The 20,881-nt window shown below is 34.5% G+C and overlaps 1 protein-coding gene and 1 long non-coding RNA gene across 2 annotated transcripts; both read left to right on the top strand.

Annotated features, from left to right (window-relative positions):
* Window positions 1-795: 795 nt before the first annotated feature.
* LOC130013694 (uncharacterized) lies at window positions 796-5,851 on the top strand. Its single transcript, XR_008788922.1, has 4 exons — window positions 796-1,218; window positions 3,185-3,208; window positions 4,515-4,883; window positions 5,675-5,851. It is a non-coding gene; the product is annotated as an uncharacterized LOC130013694 (long non-coding RNA).
* A 4,478-nt stretch (window positions 5,852-10,329) lies between these two features.
* LOC126827554 (uncharacterized) lies at window positions 10,330-20,594 on the top strand. The gene is made up of 6 exons (XM_050557025.2): window positions 10,330-11,053; window positions 12,842-12,871; window positions 13,465-13,830; window positions 15,002-15,304; window positions 15,779-15,848; window positions 17,611-20,594. Exons 1-6 carry the CDS (start codon window positions 10,984-10,986, stop codon window positions 18,038-18,040), a joined length of 1,269 nt encoding a protein of 422 aa, XP_050412982.2. The 5' UTR covers window positions 10,330-10,983; the 3' UTR covers window positions 18,041-20,594.
* The last annotated feature ends 287 nt before the right edge of the window (window positions 20,595-20,881 follow it).

Raw genomic sequence — 20,881 nt, 5'->3', positions numbered from 1 at the left:
AATATTATACTCAAAATAGCCTCTCAATTAGTAGGTTATTGTCCTATACCAACCCACAAATAATGTTCTACTCCAAATAGCTACTCTGTTTAGTTAGTTATTGGGTTATGAAACGAGGAAGTGTAAATCGTTCTCTATAAATAATACATCGTCTGCTTTATAAATTCATATTTTAGTAGCAAGAGGTATATGGTCGCGACAACGTTACTTTCAAACATAAATCTTAAAAAAACCTGTTATATCAACTCCAATATTAGTTTAGTTAATCGCCTGTTTATACATGGTGGGGGGGGGGGTGAAGGGGTGCGCGTTGCATCATAAGGTCTGTCAATAAGTCAACTGGTGTGGTTTCAATTCCCCGATTGTACGTGACAAGGAGTAGGGTCGCCTGTCCAACCCCGTAGGTTTTCTCCGGGTGCTCCGGTTTCCTCCCACAGCTAATGACCCCGCGCTAGCGAATTATTGAAATAAAGTTGAACCATATGTTAGTCTCGAAATGACTTAGTTTGTGTCGAGTGGACGTTAACCACACTTCCCTCTTCATAACAAGGTGTTGTATCTGAGATATGCGATATCAGAGTATAACATTGGTTGTTATATGTGATTTGTGATATCGTACTGGATGTCAGTGTATAACATGGGTTGTTATATGTGATTTGTGATATCGTACTGGATGTCAGTGTATACACATGTTATATGTGATTTCTTACTAAATGTTAGTGTAGATTCTGATCTTATTTATTTTATTCAATGATATTTGGCTAGTGAATGTACATATTTCAAAATGCAATCAGGCATGTCATATCCTTGTCGTGTGTGTGTCAACTATCTTATGTTAACAATAAATTAAATAGTGATTTATAAACTGTTACAATTGAATAAGTTATGTGAGACGTTTATTTTGAAAGTAACACAATTGATTTCTCAATGTATTACATTTATGGTTTGTACAAATCTGCCTGAAGTTTACAACAAAAGGGGCCATTGTACAGATTTGTCAAGTAATAGATATATATTATACATGTGTTGTATAAATGTCAAGCTCAGCGTATACATATTTGTGAAGTAAAGATGGTTAAACGCATTATGACTGTTTAACTCAATGTGTTACAGTACAATGGTCATATGAACAGCGGTGAATCATGGACAGGTCACGTAGCTATAGGGAAATATTTAGTTTCGTTGCGGTCATTACAATGTTACATACTATTGTTGTGGGTAAGTAAACAAAGTTTCAAATGTACATATATATGTATAATTTCATAGTTTCAATCAACAATCTGATTTTAAAAACACAGATCCTATTTCGTTTCGTTTTGATATTTCAAAATTTCGTTTTACTTGTCTTTACTACACTAGGATCTGGAAGAGTTCTTATCATTGACATGTTCTGAACGATGTGAGGGATTAGCCAATGAAACGGTCTGTTACGGCGAGCTTTAGGCGTGTTTTGCACGGAACTGTGGGTAATCCACAAGTAACATCATTGCTAATTGGTTAATCAAATGTCTGACGTCATACGGCCAAAAGCTGCTCATGTGACCTCTGACACGACCTATCGCTACAACCGGTCAGATCTTCATGTAGTGTAGGCAATCGAAAGTATAAAAAACGAAACGAAATATAGATCCGTATTTTAATTTTAATCAAATTATTTAAATCGTATGTCTATATAATAAATAAAGGTTAAAAATGCTTAAAGAAAATACTATTGTTTAATTGTCTACACGTTTCGCCTGAACATGTCAAGACATACATTAACAATATCGTGACATCATGGAAGAATGTTAATACAATAATATAATAACAATGAAGTATATATGTATATGGCATAATATTGTAAAAATTTTGAAATGTTTAATTTGGGTTTAAATTTAGAATATTTCAATGGCAGTGAAAATAAAGATAGATTCATTGTAAGACTTAAACACTAGATGATAATACTAAGGGATCACATAAAGATGCGTAAAAGTACAGCTAAAAAACATTGGAATGAGATGACTCCATAGTGATAAAACATGCGCATAAAGGTAGTGGAACAGTCAGTTTGAAATCGGAGTACTACAAGTGAATGGAATTAGACACATTACGCGAAACACTATCATAAATTACCCTGCACTTATAGTATACTAGTTGTATTGGGGAGGGGTGACGAGTGGTTAGCGCGTATGCGTTGCATCATAAGATCTGATATTGAGTCAGCTGGCGCGATTTCGATTCCCCGGCTGTACGTGACAAGGAGTGCTAAAGACCCACAAGCGCATTATTGAAAAAGAAATGAACCATATGTTAGTCGCGAAATGACCTAGTTTGTGTCGAGTGGACGTTACCCCCCCCCTCTCTCTCTCTCTCTCTCTCTCTCCCCAAAAATTAAACTCTCCGCCACTATCCAGAAATATGACCGTTCTACGCTGTCTATTATGGACAAATTGTTCCTGCTTGACGGAGAAAGACACCAAATACCCACAGAGTTTGACGTGAAAACCAACAATTTTCATGGTTTACCTCAGATCCACAAATGTAAAGGAATAAACACAGCATGTGCAAACCAAAATTCGACATATATGGGATTGAATCATCCTTAGGATTTGAAACTCCGAATAATTATAGCAGGTCCAGCATGTGAAACTTGCCGTCTTAGAATTTTTGCCAGCCCTCGTACACAACTTTTGCCACATTGCCAACCGTCTTTCCTCTCTCACGCTCAGGATTTCTTTCGTCAGGTTCTCATTACATTTTGATGGGTATAAACAAAACTAATGTTTCATAGTGAAAGGTGACTTTGTTCTTGGAGGGATCGCGATCAGAATATGGTTTCTGGAATGGGGTCGCAACCACGGAAAGTTTGGAAAACACTGGTTTATCTAAACGAGACTGCATTGGATCATTTATATTGAAGAGTTCAGCATCACGTGATGTATGGGCCGAAGGACGTCACGTGTTTAAAATTAAAAGAACTGGAGAAATTTACTGTACGCCGCCATTTTGGAATGGTGTGAAATTTCTGTGATGTAATTACCCATACGTAGTGTTTATTATATGTATTTATTTGGTAATATGCGGTTACTAATTTGTGGTTAGTACATAGTGAACAGGAAAGGTTAAATACAATTTGTTTATGTTTATTTTAATCAATATGCGCCCAGCTGTATCAGTAATAATGTTTGGTTGTTTTTATTTTCAGTCAGTATGAACTGTGATAGATTAAGTAAGTATATTTGATTAGGGAAGGGGGATCACGGTGGCTAAGTGGGTAAGGTACTGGCTCGCTAGCCTGGAGGTCGAGTGTTCGATCACTGCATTGGCCGAGAACGTTCATCCAGATTTTCGGGCGTGGTTTCCTCTTGTCAGTGATGTCAGTAAAAGATCCCTTGGCAGTTGGAATTCGATATAAGAGTAGGCCGTAGCGCCGCTGCCCGGGCAAAATTTCTCTCATAGCACACTGTATGGCGTATGTCCGTCTTCATTTGCCCAGTTTAGGAGCAGAACAGTAGTACGTTAAACCCCATTTCATTTAATTTTATTTGATTAGAGAAGGTTAACACTTGTATTTTCCACAATAATTCACAAACTAAATCCTAAGGACTATCACTGTGCAACATTAAACCTACTATTGATATTGACCTATGTTTATATTTACATTCTAATATTTAGATTTGGTTTGTTTTTCACGATTCACTCATTTTTATAATATAGAATAGAACACGGTGTGGTAAATTAACATACTTAAAGCTACAATTTCATATTTTTAAATTATATTTTCAAAATTTATTAAAATAAAGCCTTAAAATAGATGGTATCCAGAAACAGTCCTACCTTGTTAAAGAATAATCCTATTAATCCTATAATTCACTATTGCCAGCTGAGAAATTGGCAAAAATATCATTTTCAGCTTCAAATTCAAACATAGCTATTCCATGGTAATTGTGTTATTATTTCCTGTGTCAATGATTTTTAAGGGTGGGAAATAATGCCCATGGTCGCATAATAGTGAGTTGATAACCTATTGAGCAAAAGATATAGAAATAATTTTGTTTTGACTTTCTTAGAAAATATGAAATTCTCGCTTTAAAATAAAACAAAAATCAGACGTCATTTTGTCCTCGTGGCCTTTTGTATTTGTAGTCCATTTTGCCGAGATTTGAATGCAGCTATGGCGGGTGTGGCGCCAGGCAGGGTAAGCTTACTCCTCCGGACACCTGTAACCATTGTTTGTCGTGTATTTTGTACACGGTGAACAATCCATTTGCTGATTACACCATTTTGCCTGTACCGTTTTTTAAGAACTTCGAAGTTTGTCTAATGATTTGGATTGTTCGTACTTGGTTTTAAATTTGTATTTTAAATTAGAATCTCTGCCCTTACACGGACATAAGTAAATCTTAGTTTTTTTTTATTTACCTACTCATTCATTATTTCAAATTAGAACAAATGTAATCGTAAGGAGTATACATATAGTTTCTTTATTCACATTTTCTTTTATTGAGTTAATCAGTGTTCTTGACTGTTTACAGATTTGAAACCTGAAGCGCCAGTTTGTAGTGACGTGTCTGTTAGCGGAAGGACCGTGTATTTATCAGGAATAGACAATGGTGCAAACGGTGTCGGCTGTAATTGTTACTTTAGTTTATGTAGTTTAAATGCATCTACGCAGCTACCAGTGACAATTGAAGTAAGGAATGTAACTACCGCAACTAACTGGTGTGATTATTTATTATATTCTGGATATAGAAATATTAGTACAACACTGTATTCGTGTGGTGAAAATGTACATAAAACGAGTTTTGAATTGGGAATCATGGAAACTGTGGAATTGTTTATACAGAAAGGAACTATTAATGGTTTTGGGTTTCCCTTTTGTCTTGAACTAGTTAGTAAACCAGGTAAATATTTCTCACTCTATGTAATTAAATCAATAATGTCTGGATGTGATTCTAAACATATCGCCAATTTTGATTATATTCTGATATTTCTAGGATCCGATTTCAAATAAACAATTTATATTTTACTGTCATTGTATTCCACTTGGCTATATTAAACTATTGCTTGTTGTGAAGTTTGTTTTTTTTTAACAATTTGTATTCATTTTTCATCGGCCGGTTAGTAGAGAATACGCTATTCCCCACCGTGTCAATTAAGTGTTGTTGCTCTTGTAGGCCTATGTTGTGATTTGATATAAATTTAGACAATTCACAATGGTGAATCACGTCGGTAGAAGCGGACATCACATAAAGCTACTTAACACACACACACACACACACACACACATATATATATATATATATCCAAAATTATTAGCACAACCACAAAGCTGCACTACTTTGCTTCACGGTAAATGATGAAAAGATAAAAAAAGGTATGCCGACACAAACTGATTTCAACACTGGTTTAATAACATTTTAACATTTTAAAGTACTTTTCGTCCGTCTTGGGACTATTCATAAATAATTTCTATATATATATATACACACAAAGACATCTGTACGTATTTGGCGGCCCAAGAAAAGCCCAAGTTCGATTAATAACTTGACAGTGTTGGGTAATTAGTGCGACAGAGCGTGGATTTTAAATCATAAATAAAACCAGAATAAATGTGTTAATAACTTAATTTTAAACACAGGACTCAATCAGTTAGTTGGACCGTTGAGACTGCTGTTTATTTAAACTCTTGTAGGTTCCGAAATACAATTAAGATGCACGTCCAAGTCAACAACAACAACGTCAAGCACCAACAATGGTATGTCGACAATTTCTGACAGTACCAGGAGAAATGGTGATACATGTGCCACTAATTATAGAACGGATAAACCTGCCATGCCTTCTACAACTGAAGACCCACCTAATGATGATTCTGGTCAATGTAAGTATATTGGTTTCTACATGTACTACCAAAGTTTGCTTTATAAATCAAAATGTGAAAACGATGGAGCCGCATAGAATGAAACAAAACGTTTTCTTGAGTTGTTTGCATAATAAATAATTGTCTGAAGACAATTCTTTTAAAATATACATTGACAATTTTGTTTTGTTTTTTTGGGGTTTTTTTTCTGGGGGGGGGGGAATCTTGTATATAATATGTAAAAATAAAACCATGAAATTAGGCAATCGGGACATTAATTAGAAAATTACTTACAATGTAATTTAAAAATGCAATGGTTGGTGGTAAATACTCTCTATAGACTTGATAATGTTAAAGCAAGATTATAGGCCAACTATGTTCATCACTGGGTAGAACGTGAAGGTCCTGGTATTATTCTGGCAGGCAAAATGTGACAATACAACAAGCCTCTTTGTACAAATGGGTGATCAGTCACGGTGGCTTGGCGAATCGTGGATTTGATCCGGGAATTTTCAGTCTGGATACTTTTTGTTAGTAAAAATAGCGTCCCATTGTCTCAAATTGGTATTGCGCGTAAAACATCACATGGAACAAATAAACTAAAACCCTGATTCCTGTTAATCATAATCTTTGGTTACGGTTAGGGTAACGTTAATGAAGGACAGGTGAGCAAAAGGTTTTTAGATAACGTTCTACAACAATCTTTCCCATAATATTTAAATAACTATCGGCGTATTTTTCTATTCTAATTTTGTAGTATTATATTTTCAGTAATTGGTATAATAATTGGATCTATTGTTGGTGTTCTAGTTGTGGTAGCTTTAGTTATTGTAATTGTCTGGTCAGTATAAATAACCGTTTTATACCCACTGTTAAAATCCTGTGTTAATGTTATTAAACAATTGATATCAAATCGCAGAGCTGTTCACTGGTTCCATATATTTTATAAAGCGTACAACCACTCTTGTAACGTGGACAATATTTTTCAAAAATAACATGAAGCTGTGACTAAGTATTATGTCTGAAGTTTGTCACGTTCATGTTCGTAAGCGTGATTATCAAAATCAGTACATATAATAGACAAAGGACAGAAACACACTGGCAAAGAAAGGTGTGGCCACAGTCCACTAGACTTCATTCCATCAACCATTCGCAATAATAATCTGTCTCACTAGCTTGGGGTGGGGGTGGGGCAAGGAAGTGTTATATATATTCACACAGCAGTTCTCGCCTTAATGTAGACACATAGATTAGTTTAAATGCCTTATTAAAAGTAGTATTTATACTTTTTAGCTTGATGAAAAGACGAAAGAAAGATCTCATATATGAGAAGCCACGACAACCACAACAGAGTTCACATATCTATATAGATTTACATGATGCACCCGTTAAGAATGGAACCCCACAACATAACGAAAATATGAATGTCGGCAATGAAGGGGTGATTTAAAAATAAATATTGACTCTATACAGTTCTGACTTCTGTTGACATTTAATATATAGGAATTCGGGGGACTAATAGTCGCATGACAAACCCAGAAACGGTCTTTCAAGGCAACGTTTGTCACACAATAAAAGGCTGCATTGCTTTGTCATAGATCATCCCAAAATATCTATGATAACAACTAATGAAATATGGTGTCATCTGGAAGACTTGTAAACTGTTCAAATCTATCTAGTCTAATAGACAATCATGTGTAAAATTGATGGGAGACTTTTCAGAATCTCTAGTACCAGGCTTGTTTACATTCTATGTATTTAACTGATGTGTAACTAGCTATGTTACTTGTTTTTAACATTTAAAATAAGGTCATATCACTACTCACTCGCTAATTTACGAAGTATGATGAATTGACCCGATTGACATGTAAACAAAATGGAAATTGTAGTTTTCCCTGTGTACGGTGCTTAATGATTCTAAAGTTACCATATTGAAACAACGTGAAGTCACAGAACGATTTCGGTCTTAAGTAACTAGTAAATCTTAGTGACCGCAGTGTTCCATACACGATTAGGTGCACGTGATGAAAAGATTATTACCATGTGGCAAGGAGGCAGTGTCATATTATACGCCAGTTTATTCGTGTGATTGTTTTGAACTCTGTTAGTTAATAAATTAAAATGTGTGTCTTAATTGTGTTATTTCAATATATATTTTTTTAAATCTTTTATTTAAACTCTGTTGATACTTTGTAACCGTATCTACTTGAATACACTAGGTTAGATAAGCATTGACATGAATACAAGAACAATGGTCCCGCTCTTTATTCGCTTCCCATTGCCCGGGTGAGAATCCATAACTCTAATTAAGTGTGGCGGGAGTATTATACAACAAACCCTATCTGAATTATTTCGTTCTTTGATAGACATCTAAAAGGGTATCCACCATGGGCGGACGTGGCCATGGTTCACTAGAAATAAGCAAATTGAAAAAAACAAGTCAAAACAAGTTGCGGTTATATACGTATTATGTTTTGTGTAAGACTACCCTGTGTCACAGAACCAAAACACTCCGGTCTTACACTAGCCAGTCTTCCCGATGTGTTTTGAAACACAAACGGCTTGAACAGCAAAAATAAGTGTATAAAATAAAAGTGTGAAAACGATAAACACATAAAAAAAAAACATTTTACCAACCCTGTCTGTCGTGGATTACGCCTTGGTCTAATTTTTTATACAGAATTACCTGGAATTTAGATACGTAATGTCATTTAATTGGGGAGGGGGTGGGGGCTATAACCATATCTGTAAGAGTTTAATCCAGAAACCCGTTTAGCAATAAGTAGACATTTTAATCAATGTAGACATTTTAATTATGTTTAGAGTTTTAGATATCGTTACTATACTTTTACACTGCACCCGTCAGTCTGTCCGTAATAAAACATGTAACATTTTCGAACATCTGGCTCCGAGTTCACAAAGCATTATCAGGTTTAAGTTCATATTTTACTCAACTCTCAATCACTGTTTATGAGATTAGAAATATCTTTAATCCAGAAACACAAGACTTTGCACATAGATTCTTGTTGATGTATTTGATACATCAAAACAACAAAAGTTTATAAAGGACTATATTTTAGTTAAAATAAGGCGAGCAATTTTGAGTAAGATCTTAACTTAAGTCTGAGAATGCTTTGTGAATTTGGGACTAATGGATTTCAACCAACCAAATTTATTGTAATAATAATAGCTGCAGTATTTTGTAAATGTTATAATGTGCATAAGGCAGTTGTTTATGGGAGCCTGTTCCGGCCACTACCTCGTTCCGCGTCTTCTCACTTTATAGCGTTCCACAATCCTCGCCATTTCGTCCCTCGACTTCTAGACGTCTCACATTCACTAATTCTAGATCTCTCGACTTTTCAAACGTTGTAATTGACAAACGCGGAGGTTTGTAAGATTTAACTAGTTTGTAGATGACCATACCATAACATTCTTTAACTTCATGCAACGATTTTATAAATTAATAGCAATATTACTACTTTTAGTTATAAATAACATGGCATGTTCGTTCTAACTTCGTGGTTCAAGAATTTTTATAATTAATAACAATATTGCTGCTTTAAAATCTTTATTAAAGATACATAATGTAAGATTTAGATAAAAGAGCTAACCATTCTTGCTATAATAGTTCGAAAATAGATAATGTAAAATGAACAAATTGAAAATTTCATTCAAATTACTCTATTGCGAGCGAGGATATTAGCCTTTGAAGGTTTGATAAGACGTGTGCAATAATTTCAACCACTGTACTAGTTGTTCGAAGCTAAGTCTCGCTCCTCCATTTTTAGTTTAAACCAAAATATGGCTGAACTGTTCTAATCTATTTAATATCGGAGAAATCCGATGCCACCGAGAGTTGGTTATGGCCTGGATAAGTTAATTAATGTCTAATTAATAATTTAGAAAATATTTCAGGCCTTAAGAAAGACCTGCAATTGGCAGATTTAGCTCTTGCATAATGTATGTTTAACTGTACTATGTGACAGGCATTCACTGACTTGGGTGTGTCTGTATTATTGCTATAGTTAGATTGGTTATTGTCAACTTCTATTAAAACTCACCAATAATATTCTACTCAAAATAGCCCCTCGTTTAGTTATAGTTATTGGGTTGTGAAACGAGGAAGTAAAATACTCATACTACTGTGAGTAACCTATTCTTTATAAATAATACGTCGTCTGCTTTATAAATGCATACTTTAGTAACGGTGTGTGACCACACTAACTTGAGTTTCTATCATTTATTAAATACAACTTTGTTACATCATCTACTGTGTTAATTTGGTTAGTTTTCTGTGTATCAACATGGATTGTTGTATGTGATTTCGTACTGGATGTATGATTTAAGATGGGGTAATGGAATCGGATAACGGAATACGTTCAGCTTTATTTAACGTCCGCTTTAAGTTGTTGAGTTTTTATATGTGACTTGTGATATCGTACTGGATGTCAGTGTATAACATGGGTTTTTATATGTGATATCTTACTGAATGTCAGCGTATAACATGATTTGCTATATGTGATGAGATATATCGTATTGGATCTTATCGTATAAATCATTTATTTTATATGTGATATTGTATTTGATGATACGTGACTCAGTGAATGTAAATATTTCAAAATACAACAAGACCTGTCTTAACCTTGGCTTGTGTATTCTCTTATGGTGAGAATAATTTAAATAGATAACATATTAGTTGTTTATAAGCTGCTGAACTTGAAGAGGTTGTGTTGCTTTATTTTGAAACTTGCACAATGTATCCTTTATGTATTAAATGCATGTGTTGTACAAATATGCCCGAAGTTTACGACTGAAAGGGGCCATTGAATAGAGTTACCAATTGCTAGTTATATATCATAAATATACCCTAAAGGAAGTATATTATTATTGTATGGATATAAAGTTCAACGTATGCATATTTATTGTGAAAAATGTTTGATCGCTTTATAAATGTATAAATCCACAAGAACAAGATATAAATCAGAAATATGTTCAATAATATCGGTTGTGTAATTTCACTAGTACTTTCATCTCATAAGCTTTACAGTGAAGTGTGTTAAATAATATTGCTTGTGTAATTTTGAAACTAGTTTCAGAGCATAAGTTTAACAGTGAAATGGTCACATGAACACCCGTGAATCATGGCCAGGTCACATAGAGAAGTATTTAGTTTCGTCGTGGCCGTTATAGTTTTATATATTGGTGTTGTAGGTAAGTAAATTATTCAGTATATCTCTCTGAAATGTCATAGTTACAATCGTAAATAAATTCATAAATAACACCGGTATATGGTACAATAGATCTGAAATACCCAGTTGCTAGTCAGTACGCTAGCTTGTAAAAATGTTAGCTTTATGATAAAGTGCTAACATTTTTAAATGAGACAAACTTTTATTCTCAATTTTAATTGTATATATTTCATCATGTATATCGTTTTAAATATTTAAATATGTAAAAGACTTGATATATTTATTTTTAATTATATTTTCTGTGATATTTGTTTTATTTACATATATAACTTCATTTATGTGATATTGTTTTAATTTGTCTCGTTAGATGTACCATATGTTTGGCGCAATATAGCCCGGTTGGAGATGACGTGCCATTAAACAACATTTCATTCATTCTACCATATGGTTTGAATCATCTTTGACTATTCGTTCGAAGAATGTAGTTTTAATTACATGCCATTCGTATAAGCGAAATACATAAATCTTCTTACAAGATACAAACACATGAGCCGGTTTTGTTTTCAAAATCCTCAGCAGAGAACACAATACCTCAATATTTAGAGAATAGCATTTGTTTCCTTTTACGCTACGTATGTTTTGTCAAACATATTTGTTTATATGATCCAGGTAGTCTAAATTACTTGTCCGATCTCATCAACATATATGATACCGCAAATTTTGATCTTGGATCGTTGTCAAAACATCTGTACGAGTAACTATGGACCGGGGAAACAGAATGATATCATCGCAGCCATCATGGAATTGTCGCTTCCCAGTTTTGGTCAATCGTGTTTAAATTGGCGGAAACTTTGGGACTTTTTCGCCCCTAAGTACAACATAATAAGTTGCGATAGGGGTCCTGTTTCCTGGCCCATAAGATGTACACCAGTATTAGCAGAACCGTCGTTTGCATCGGGAGTACCATTTTAATCAACAGTTAATCAGTACAGATTTTTATGGGAGCGTTTATTTTATAAATATGTACTTAATTCTTAGTTTTAAAAAAAGGCCAATTTAATTCCTAATAACATTTTAATTGGACGTTACAGTGTGCTGCATACGCTGTATTTTCACATTTTAAATTAATTAAAATAATTGTTATGATTATAGTATTATATGTGAGCAAAATTATATCGTGTGTTCTACAAAGGGGGCTGATCCGTCCCTACTAACATGTGTCAGTTATTCTCTTTCAATAATTCTTTAATTTCTACTAGTTTATTTGATATCTGTTTTACAGCGATAATGCGAAAGTCTTCTTTTAAAGCTACAATTTCATATTTTTAAGTTATATTTTTAAAATTTATTGAAATAAAGCCTTAAAATAGATGGTATCCATAAACAGTTAAAGAATAATCCTATTAATCCTATAATTCACTATTGCCAGCTGAGAAATTGGCAAAAATATCATTTTCAGCTTCAAATTCAAACGTTTGAACATAGGTATTCCATGGAGGTTATAGGAAAACAAGGGAGGTAATTGTGTTATTATTTCCTGTGTCAATGATTTTTAAGAGTGGGAAATAATGCCCATGATCGTATAATAGTGGGTTGATAACCTATTGAGCAAAAGACATAGAAATAATTATGTTTAGACTTTCTTAGAAAATATGAAATTCTCGCTTTAACTCTGTTCAAGATGAGTGGCCTTTAATGTCACGTGCAGTTAATATTGAGAACTAATTAACTCGCACTGATGTCATCCCGCTCGAATATCTACTGCTAATCAGTTTGGTAATTTTGTTTGGTTGTTTTTATTTTTTGTCAGCCACTATGAACTGTGATAGTTCAGTTTCGGGTAAGTAAATTTAACTAAAGCAATATTTACATTTACACGCACAAAAATTCTAGTGAGCATTACTGTACACTACTAAAACATTGAAATCTTATGTTTTGTTTTTTGAGGAACATATTACACGATTAATTCACGTGTGGTATAATGGCATACCTTAAAACAATATGGAATTAAAGGGGTTTAAATATACTGTCCTGTATCGACTGGGCTAATGAAGTGTGCTATGAGGCAAATTTTGCCCGGACAGCGGCACTACGGCCTACTTTTATTTCAAATTCTGGTGGAGTGGGGTGGGGTGGCCGAATGGTTAGCGCGTGCTAACTACGCCAATAAATCCCAAGGAACTTTCACGGCCAACACCGGGATCGAACACGGGATGCCAACACCTTATTTCAACGAGCCTCCACAGCTCCAAATTAAAAAATCAGACGTTATTTTATATTCATTTTCTTCAACTATGTACACTTGATTTCAAATTGAAACAATACTATCGTAATCCGTATAGTTTCTTTGTTCACATTTTCAATTTTATATATGTTCCACTTGCATTTTCGCAGTTCTTGATTTATTCAGTGTACGTGGCTATTATTTTTAAGGGTCGAAACCTATAGCCCCGTTTTGTAAAAACCAGACAGTTAGCGGAAGGGAGATTTATTTATCTGGAGTACATAATGGTATAAATGGTATCGGGTGTAATTGTTCCATTACTATTACTAAAATTCCTGATGAGGATTACACATTGAAAATTGATATAAAGAATGTAACTACTACTACCAAACTGTGTGCCTATTCATTATATTCTGTATATAGAAATTATAGTACAAGACTGTATGCGTGTAATGAAAATGTAACTAAAGCTAGTTTTTATTTGAAACCTATTGAAACTTTGAGATTGCATATGGAGAAATGGTCTGACAATGGTGTTGGATTTCCATTTTGTCTCCAACTGTATAGTGATCAAGGTAAATATTATCCATCTATTCTATTAAATCAGTAGTTTTATATTTATTCTGGAATTATTGTAAACATTTCTCCAGTGTTGTTTAGCACCGTATATCCATATTACACTACTCGGTGGTTCTTTGTTGTTTCGTATTCCGGGTAGCATACATACCAAACATCATTAAGAAAGGAACAGATCGATCAAACCGAGTATCCATTCTTAACATAACCCAGCCAAGTACGACCTTGTAAGCAAGTATTTACCTTTCCACATCAGAATATTTACTTATAATAATGAATCCTAGACACCATACGAGGCTAGTCCATTTGTTATAAATTCAAACAATCCTCATAATATATATCGGTAAAACATTATTCATATTTACCTGTCGATGAAAGTACAAGTTTTATTTGACAGACTTTCCATGGTTAGGTAAGTGTAGTGAAAGATTATCGTTTTCAAGTCATAAATAAAATCATAATAAAAACGTTAATCTTTTGGAGAATAAAACTTCTAAATTTTGTTTTAAAATCCCTTAACATCCTCTACCTACGGGCCTGGCAACTAACCTAATATTTGTGATACGTTTTCAAACTACTTAAACCCGCCAATCGTCATATGGAAATGGACACCGGTGTACCAAGGTGTATTATGCGGTGTCTGAATAAAACCAGACATTTTGTTTATAAAAATAATGTGTACCCGAAATATTAAAAGGGTTACTGTCCGGATAAGCAGTTTTTACGGTCACGTCCAAACGACTTAATATTTTAAGGTGAAATTTTGAGACAAGGTAAATACACCATTCCTCTATATTATTTGAGGGCTTAAATGTCATACGCACACGGATTTTTGAGACTCTGTTCAAATCGGGATAGTACCTTTAATAACCAATATGAAAACACAAATAATTTTCCTTCAGTCAGTTACCTATAATGATAATTTATGGTTATATATTTTTAACCTGGTAAAAACGAATGAAACCAGAAGTATGCCATATTCTGGGTATTAATTGATTTCGTTTGAAGTCAATATAACTAACATATATATTTCTATAAAAAAACCTAAGTTGTGCCTAAAATGGAGACTTTATAGATTTTACATTCAAGTATCTGTGGACAATCTGGAATGTTTCCTATTTATTCCAGACCGCGATTCTTGGGCTTTAATTGATTTAATTAATATTTTAGCGGGTTCTAGTATTCACCTAGAATGCACATCTAAGTCAACAACAACCACAGCGTCACCTACATCATTAACATACATGAAATCGACAAGCACAAACCATTTCTTGTCGACAATTTCTAACAGCAATAACATACCAACTTCCAGTACCGGGAGAAATGATGATACAATTGCCACACTTTCAACCACTCTAAACTCTAGAACCGGGGGAAATGATGGAACGAGTTACACGACGGTTAAATCTAACATCAGTGGTGCCTTTCCTCCAACAACTGAACAACAACCCAATAATGATGATTCTAATCCATGTAAGTAAATATGGTTTATTCCCAGGAAGGCGCAGTTATTGACCGTAACAGATTAAAAGATGTCGTTTTCTGCAACTTCGTGGGAATCCAATTTTTAGGGATTAAAAATATAACAATGGCGTTATAGAATGTTATGATAAGAATTGACAATATCATAATCCCTAATGCGACTGGTATTATTCTGTATTCTGGCGGGGCAAATGTGACAATACAGAAAGCTTTTTGGTACACATTGGTAGTCACCAACTGTGACTCGGTGAATCCCGCGTTCGACCCCGATGTCGGCACAGAACATTCTGGTTTGCAGTTGTTAGTATAAAAAGGCGCCTCGTGTTCACAAATTGGTATTGTACGTAAAATATCCCATGGAAATAGGCGAAAACCCTGATTCCCTTTAATCTGAATCTTTCCCATAATATTTAAATAACTATCGATGTATTCTTCTATTTTAATTTTGTTGTAATCTATTTACAGTGATTGGTATAATAATTGGATCTATTCTAGCTGTTCTGGTTCTGGTAGCTTTAGTTATTGTAATTATCTGGTCAGTATACAAACAGTTTTATATCCACATTCTTTTATGTTTAATTTCTTATGTTAATGTTATCAGTTTATAGAAGGGGTTTGGATGGCCGAATGGTTACCGCGTGCGCGCTATATCATAAGGGCTGTCATTGAGTCAAAATGGTGGTTTTGATTTCCCCAGACGTACGTAACAACCTCGTGGGTTCTCTCCGGGTCCCCAGGTTTCCTCCCACTTCTAATGACCCTCTACACGCAAGCGAATTTTTGAAATAAAATTGAATATTATGTTAGTCCCGAAATGACCTAGTTTGTGTCGAGTGGACGTTAAACCTCTCTCTCTCTCCCTCTCTCTCTCTCCCTCTCTCTAGATCGAGCGTCGATACCGCAATGTGATACTCAGTGGTGCTATTACATTTTGTAAACCTTGAACAGTAACAATCCGGTGATTTCAGTTTATTCCAACACTGAGCAATATACACTTCTAAACTCCTCACCACCACAAAACTTTGTGTCATCTGCGGTTGCTTAAAATGGATTTCACAACAAAATACTCCCACAAAGAAAAAGGTTATACCCATAATTGTCTTCATAAACTCGTCTGAGTGAATGTAAACAATCCACTGATCACGTTATTAACGGATCGAATCTAGCAATTATGGATCTACGTTTTTGTTAGAGGTGGGGTAGGTCTGTCAACAGCAAGTAGACCACGCGGATATTTGATTATATGAATGTAGTATTCTCAATTCACAGAATGAACTTTCAGATTATGACTTGTTTCAGTTTATAGTCAACCCAAGTTTCATGATTATCATATTTTGTATTGTAAATGGGGAGCCACGGTGATTCAGGGGGTCAGACCTCGGCTCACTAACCCGGAGGTCCCTTGTTTGATTCCTGCGTTGGCCGAGAAAGTTCATCTGGATTTTCCGACGTGGTTCCTCCTTGTCAGTGGTCCAGAGCCTGCCAAGGAACAACGTATAGTCATTCGGATGGGAGTGAATACCATGGACCCGTGTACACATTGGCTTGCACGTAACAGCTGCCTTGGCAGTTGGAATTCGATATAAGAGTAGGCCGTAGTGCCGCAAAATTACCCTCACACTGTATGGCATATGCCCGTGTTCATCAGTCCAGTCGGAGTGAACAGTAGGACGTAAAACCCCATTTCACTTGTAATATAAATAGTAATGTTGCCTATTCCTTGATATCGCATTTATATCTCTTGATGAAAAAATAATTAAATAATTAGAAATGGAATGGGAATTAACTTCCTACTTTTCTGTAATGACTGGGCGAGTGAAGAACGACTGACGCCATACAGTGTACTAACTCCTACGGGATTGGAATGCATCAATCACTTATTGTAAATACGGTATCCAGACTATTCGGACCAAAGGACACTCGGACCAAGACCACTCAGACCCCCCCCCCAAAAAAAAAAACCAAACAAAAAACATTTTATACTCGTAATATATCAACCACGGGCCGTATACTTTAGTGGGGGGTTCGGGATGGTCTAGAGTGCTGCGCATCGACCTCTACCTGGCCGGTCACCTTGGTGTGAGCGTATGTGGCTTGAAGATAGGGGTGCCTTCTCAACCTCGTGAGTTTACTTCGGCTACTCCGGTTTCCTCCCATAGGAAAGACCCCTGCGCGTGCGCTAAGATAATAAAAATGAAAAATAAGACTTGTCTGCGATATCATCTTCGGTGGAAGCGGACATTTAACTCTAAGGACAACAATATACTTTAAATCATACTAGTATTTATTTGTTTTAGCTTGGTGAAAAGACGACGAAAGAAAAAGCCTCCATGTGAGACTCCACTGGAACCACAAGATAATCATGTAAATGCAGCTGTAACACCCAACAACAACGCCAACGGTCACAACAACCAAAATACGCAAGTCGGTAATCGGGGAATGATCTATTTAGAAAACGATCTTTATAAAAGTATTGATGACGACGAGCCGGTGGGAAGAAAGGGAGGTAACCACGAAGGCATGATATATCTGGAAAATGATCTTTATATTTCAAGCAGTGAAACTGATAACGTTCACCAAGATGAAGAAAACTCAGTTCCTCATCAACCTGTTGAATATGCTGTGGTTAATAAAACTGCCAAGAAAAGTAGTTCTAGTAATGGCGCATCAACGGGTCATACTGTTGGACCGCATGGTGACGTATACACGTTTGTACAGAAAAAATAGATATAAAATGTCAAATTAAACAAATAACTTATAAGAAAGATATTATATGCTCCAATCAATTACGTATTTAATTCTTCCTCAATTAAGTATACATGGTACAAAGAGACATGCATAGGCCTGGCGTTTACCATCTGAGAGGGTAGTGTAGTATATTTCCCAGTAGTGTGTTCGTTCCACGTCTGTTTTACAATGATTATTAAATTCATGTAGTTCAGTTGACCTCTACAGCACTGATCATTTGATTCTCTGATCCATACTATTGCTTTGTATAGGTATGCGTGGACTGACTTCTTTTATCATCTTCTAGAGTTGTGTAGTATAATTATTTTCCAGTGGTGTGTAGATATAATTGATATATTAGAAGTATATTGATATATTGACTGTTAGAAGTACGTAGTTTAATTATTCTCTACATCATCCATATGCGTGATATTGAACACTTGTTTGATCCATCGCTCTTTTTTCTTGTAAAATATTTATTCACAAAATTCAAATACATTATCATATTTACATCACGATTCAATCATATATACATTAATAAATAACACCACGAATTGGTTAAAGAGGGTGTGAAAAGTGCGTATATAAAACCCAATTTTTTTTAATTTGCTTTAAAATCAATGCTTATCTCATCATTTAATCCGAGATTAATAAGAACAGGTGGATTTCTGAATTTGAAAATAAAATCTTTAACAGTGTTATGCTTTTTGTAGTAGATATTAACATTATATATATTATATATTAGCAATATTTTAAATAGAGGCTTAACATTTATACTGGCCCATTCAGGGGCGGATCCAGGAATTTTTGCAGGATCGGGTTTGTCAGGTTCCTGAGACAATGTATCCCCCCCGCCTCACGCATGGTCTCTATCGTCATTTTGGCGTATATACATACACATTGAGCTTTTTAAACAGAGAAACACTTCGTTTGACGTCAATTTTTATTATGAATTAATACAATGACATTGTGATTCAATTTCATGGATGCAAAGCATTAATTGTGATATCACATAATGTCTATATCATTATCTCGTGTTTTGGGCGCCCATCCTGTTCCACATCTGACGATAAAGGATAAAGTGTACAAGTGCACTTCTTGTGTATCTTCTGTGGTTCTCGTTGTTGATTAAATGAAGACAAGACTGTTGTTGGCTGTTGATATTCCTCTATATTTTTTTGGTTAACAATTAATCAACAAAATTTACAGCAGACAATTAATATAACAATTATTGGTTCACTGCTTATTAGTAAATAAGCTCCAATGTAGATATGGGAATTGACATAAACTTATGTCTCCAAATATCCAAATACAGGTAAATAAGGTCTGTACTTAGGTATGTGATCTAAGTTGATCTCCCAAGACACGTGTGTAGCAAGCTTTCTTCTAATTCTCTCATTTGGGTCTATATATCCCCATGTATCGCCTAGGGCATTAATTCTATAAATCTATCGTCTATACAAACAATATACCCCGGTAACTAAACGCTATAGCCCGTAGACGTTAATTATAATTTATAAGCTCAATTTAATGTTTAAAACAAAGAATACTGGAGACGGGTGATTAATGAAATATATAAGACAATATGAAGTAGATATAAATGTTGGGGAATTAAGGTGGATTAAGATCCATTAAATATAGTTTACTGAATTAAGTAATACTGTGCGGATTAGCACGACGTATTAAACATTTACTATTGAATCCAAATTCACACTACTATAAAAGCACACCGAGAAAATTTTCACATAAAAAGTGTTGATTTACAAAAAAAATTATGTAGCTGGGCCCCCCCCCCCTGAATCCGCCCCTGCCATTGTTTAACGCTACCATTCTTCTTTTATATATAGTTAATCTTAATGGATATAAAACTTGATATATATTGATGTGAAATCCAATCCCTGATATATAAACATAAGGTATAAGCCTACACTTTAAGATGAGACGAACTATTAACTATGGATATTTTGCACATATATCTTGTCCACATTAAAATTTGGTGACAATGCTCCTAAGGAAGCTGTCTCGAAATCACTTCCCTACACATTTTACTTTTGTTATTTGATTTTTAAAAAAAAAGAAATTTTATATGCTATATTGATACTGTTCATATAGTGTTATATGTTATTGTAAAGTACATCTGGGCATGTTTATCGCGCTATATAAATATATAATGAAAAGTAAAATGTCATTATCTTCACAAAATGTCATTATTCAGGATTAAGAGTCTTAAAAGATTCAAACAAACCCTCAAAATTTCATGTTGTTAATTCTTTATGAAATAAATTACAAAATACTCAAAGAAGGATAGGCAAATGAGGAAACTGTCCCGAATACAATTAGAGCACGCTTTCCTACGCGCATTCCTCTTTTAATAATTGTGTATAAACGTTAACATGATATAATTATTGTGTATACACGTTCACATGATATAATTATGTCAGTATGAATTGATTTATTATATGGATTATTATATAATGTTTACAGTTATTTAAATATATACCAATATGTGGGATATAAACACAAGCATAAATATGCTTATAAATATCACTTGTTTATATGGATTTTATTTTTTGTTATAATATAACATGATATTATTATAATATAACATAATATTATTCTGATTTTCATTTTAATGTAATAAAACAAGGTTTTCTAGATACCGTATTTGAAAGTCGTGTGTTCCATTGAAACATATAAAATACCTTTTCATTAAACGTAAGGGGGTAAGAAAATAGAACCACGGCAAGTCGTGAATGGTCGTGATAGCTGAAAATAACTTCTGTCAGATATTCTATAAGATGCATAATAGTCATTGTCAAACTTGGTAATGTCGAGACAACA

This window comes from Patella vulgata, chromosome 7 (genome assembly GCF_932274485.2).
Source record: "Patella vulgata chromosome 7, xgPatVulg1.2, whole genome shotgun sequence".
NCBI classification, from domain to species: domain Eukaryota; kingdom Metazoa; phylum Mollusca; class Gastropoda; family Patellidae; genus Patella; species Patella vulgata.
The sequence above is the reverse complement of the archived record's forward strand: the minus strand, read 5'-3'. Positions and strand labels throughout refer to the sequence as shown.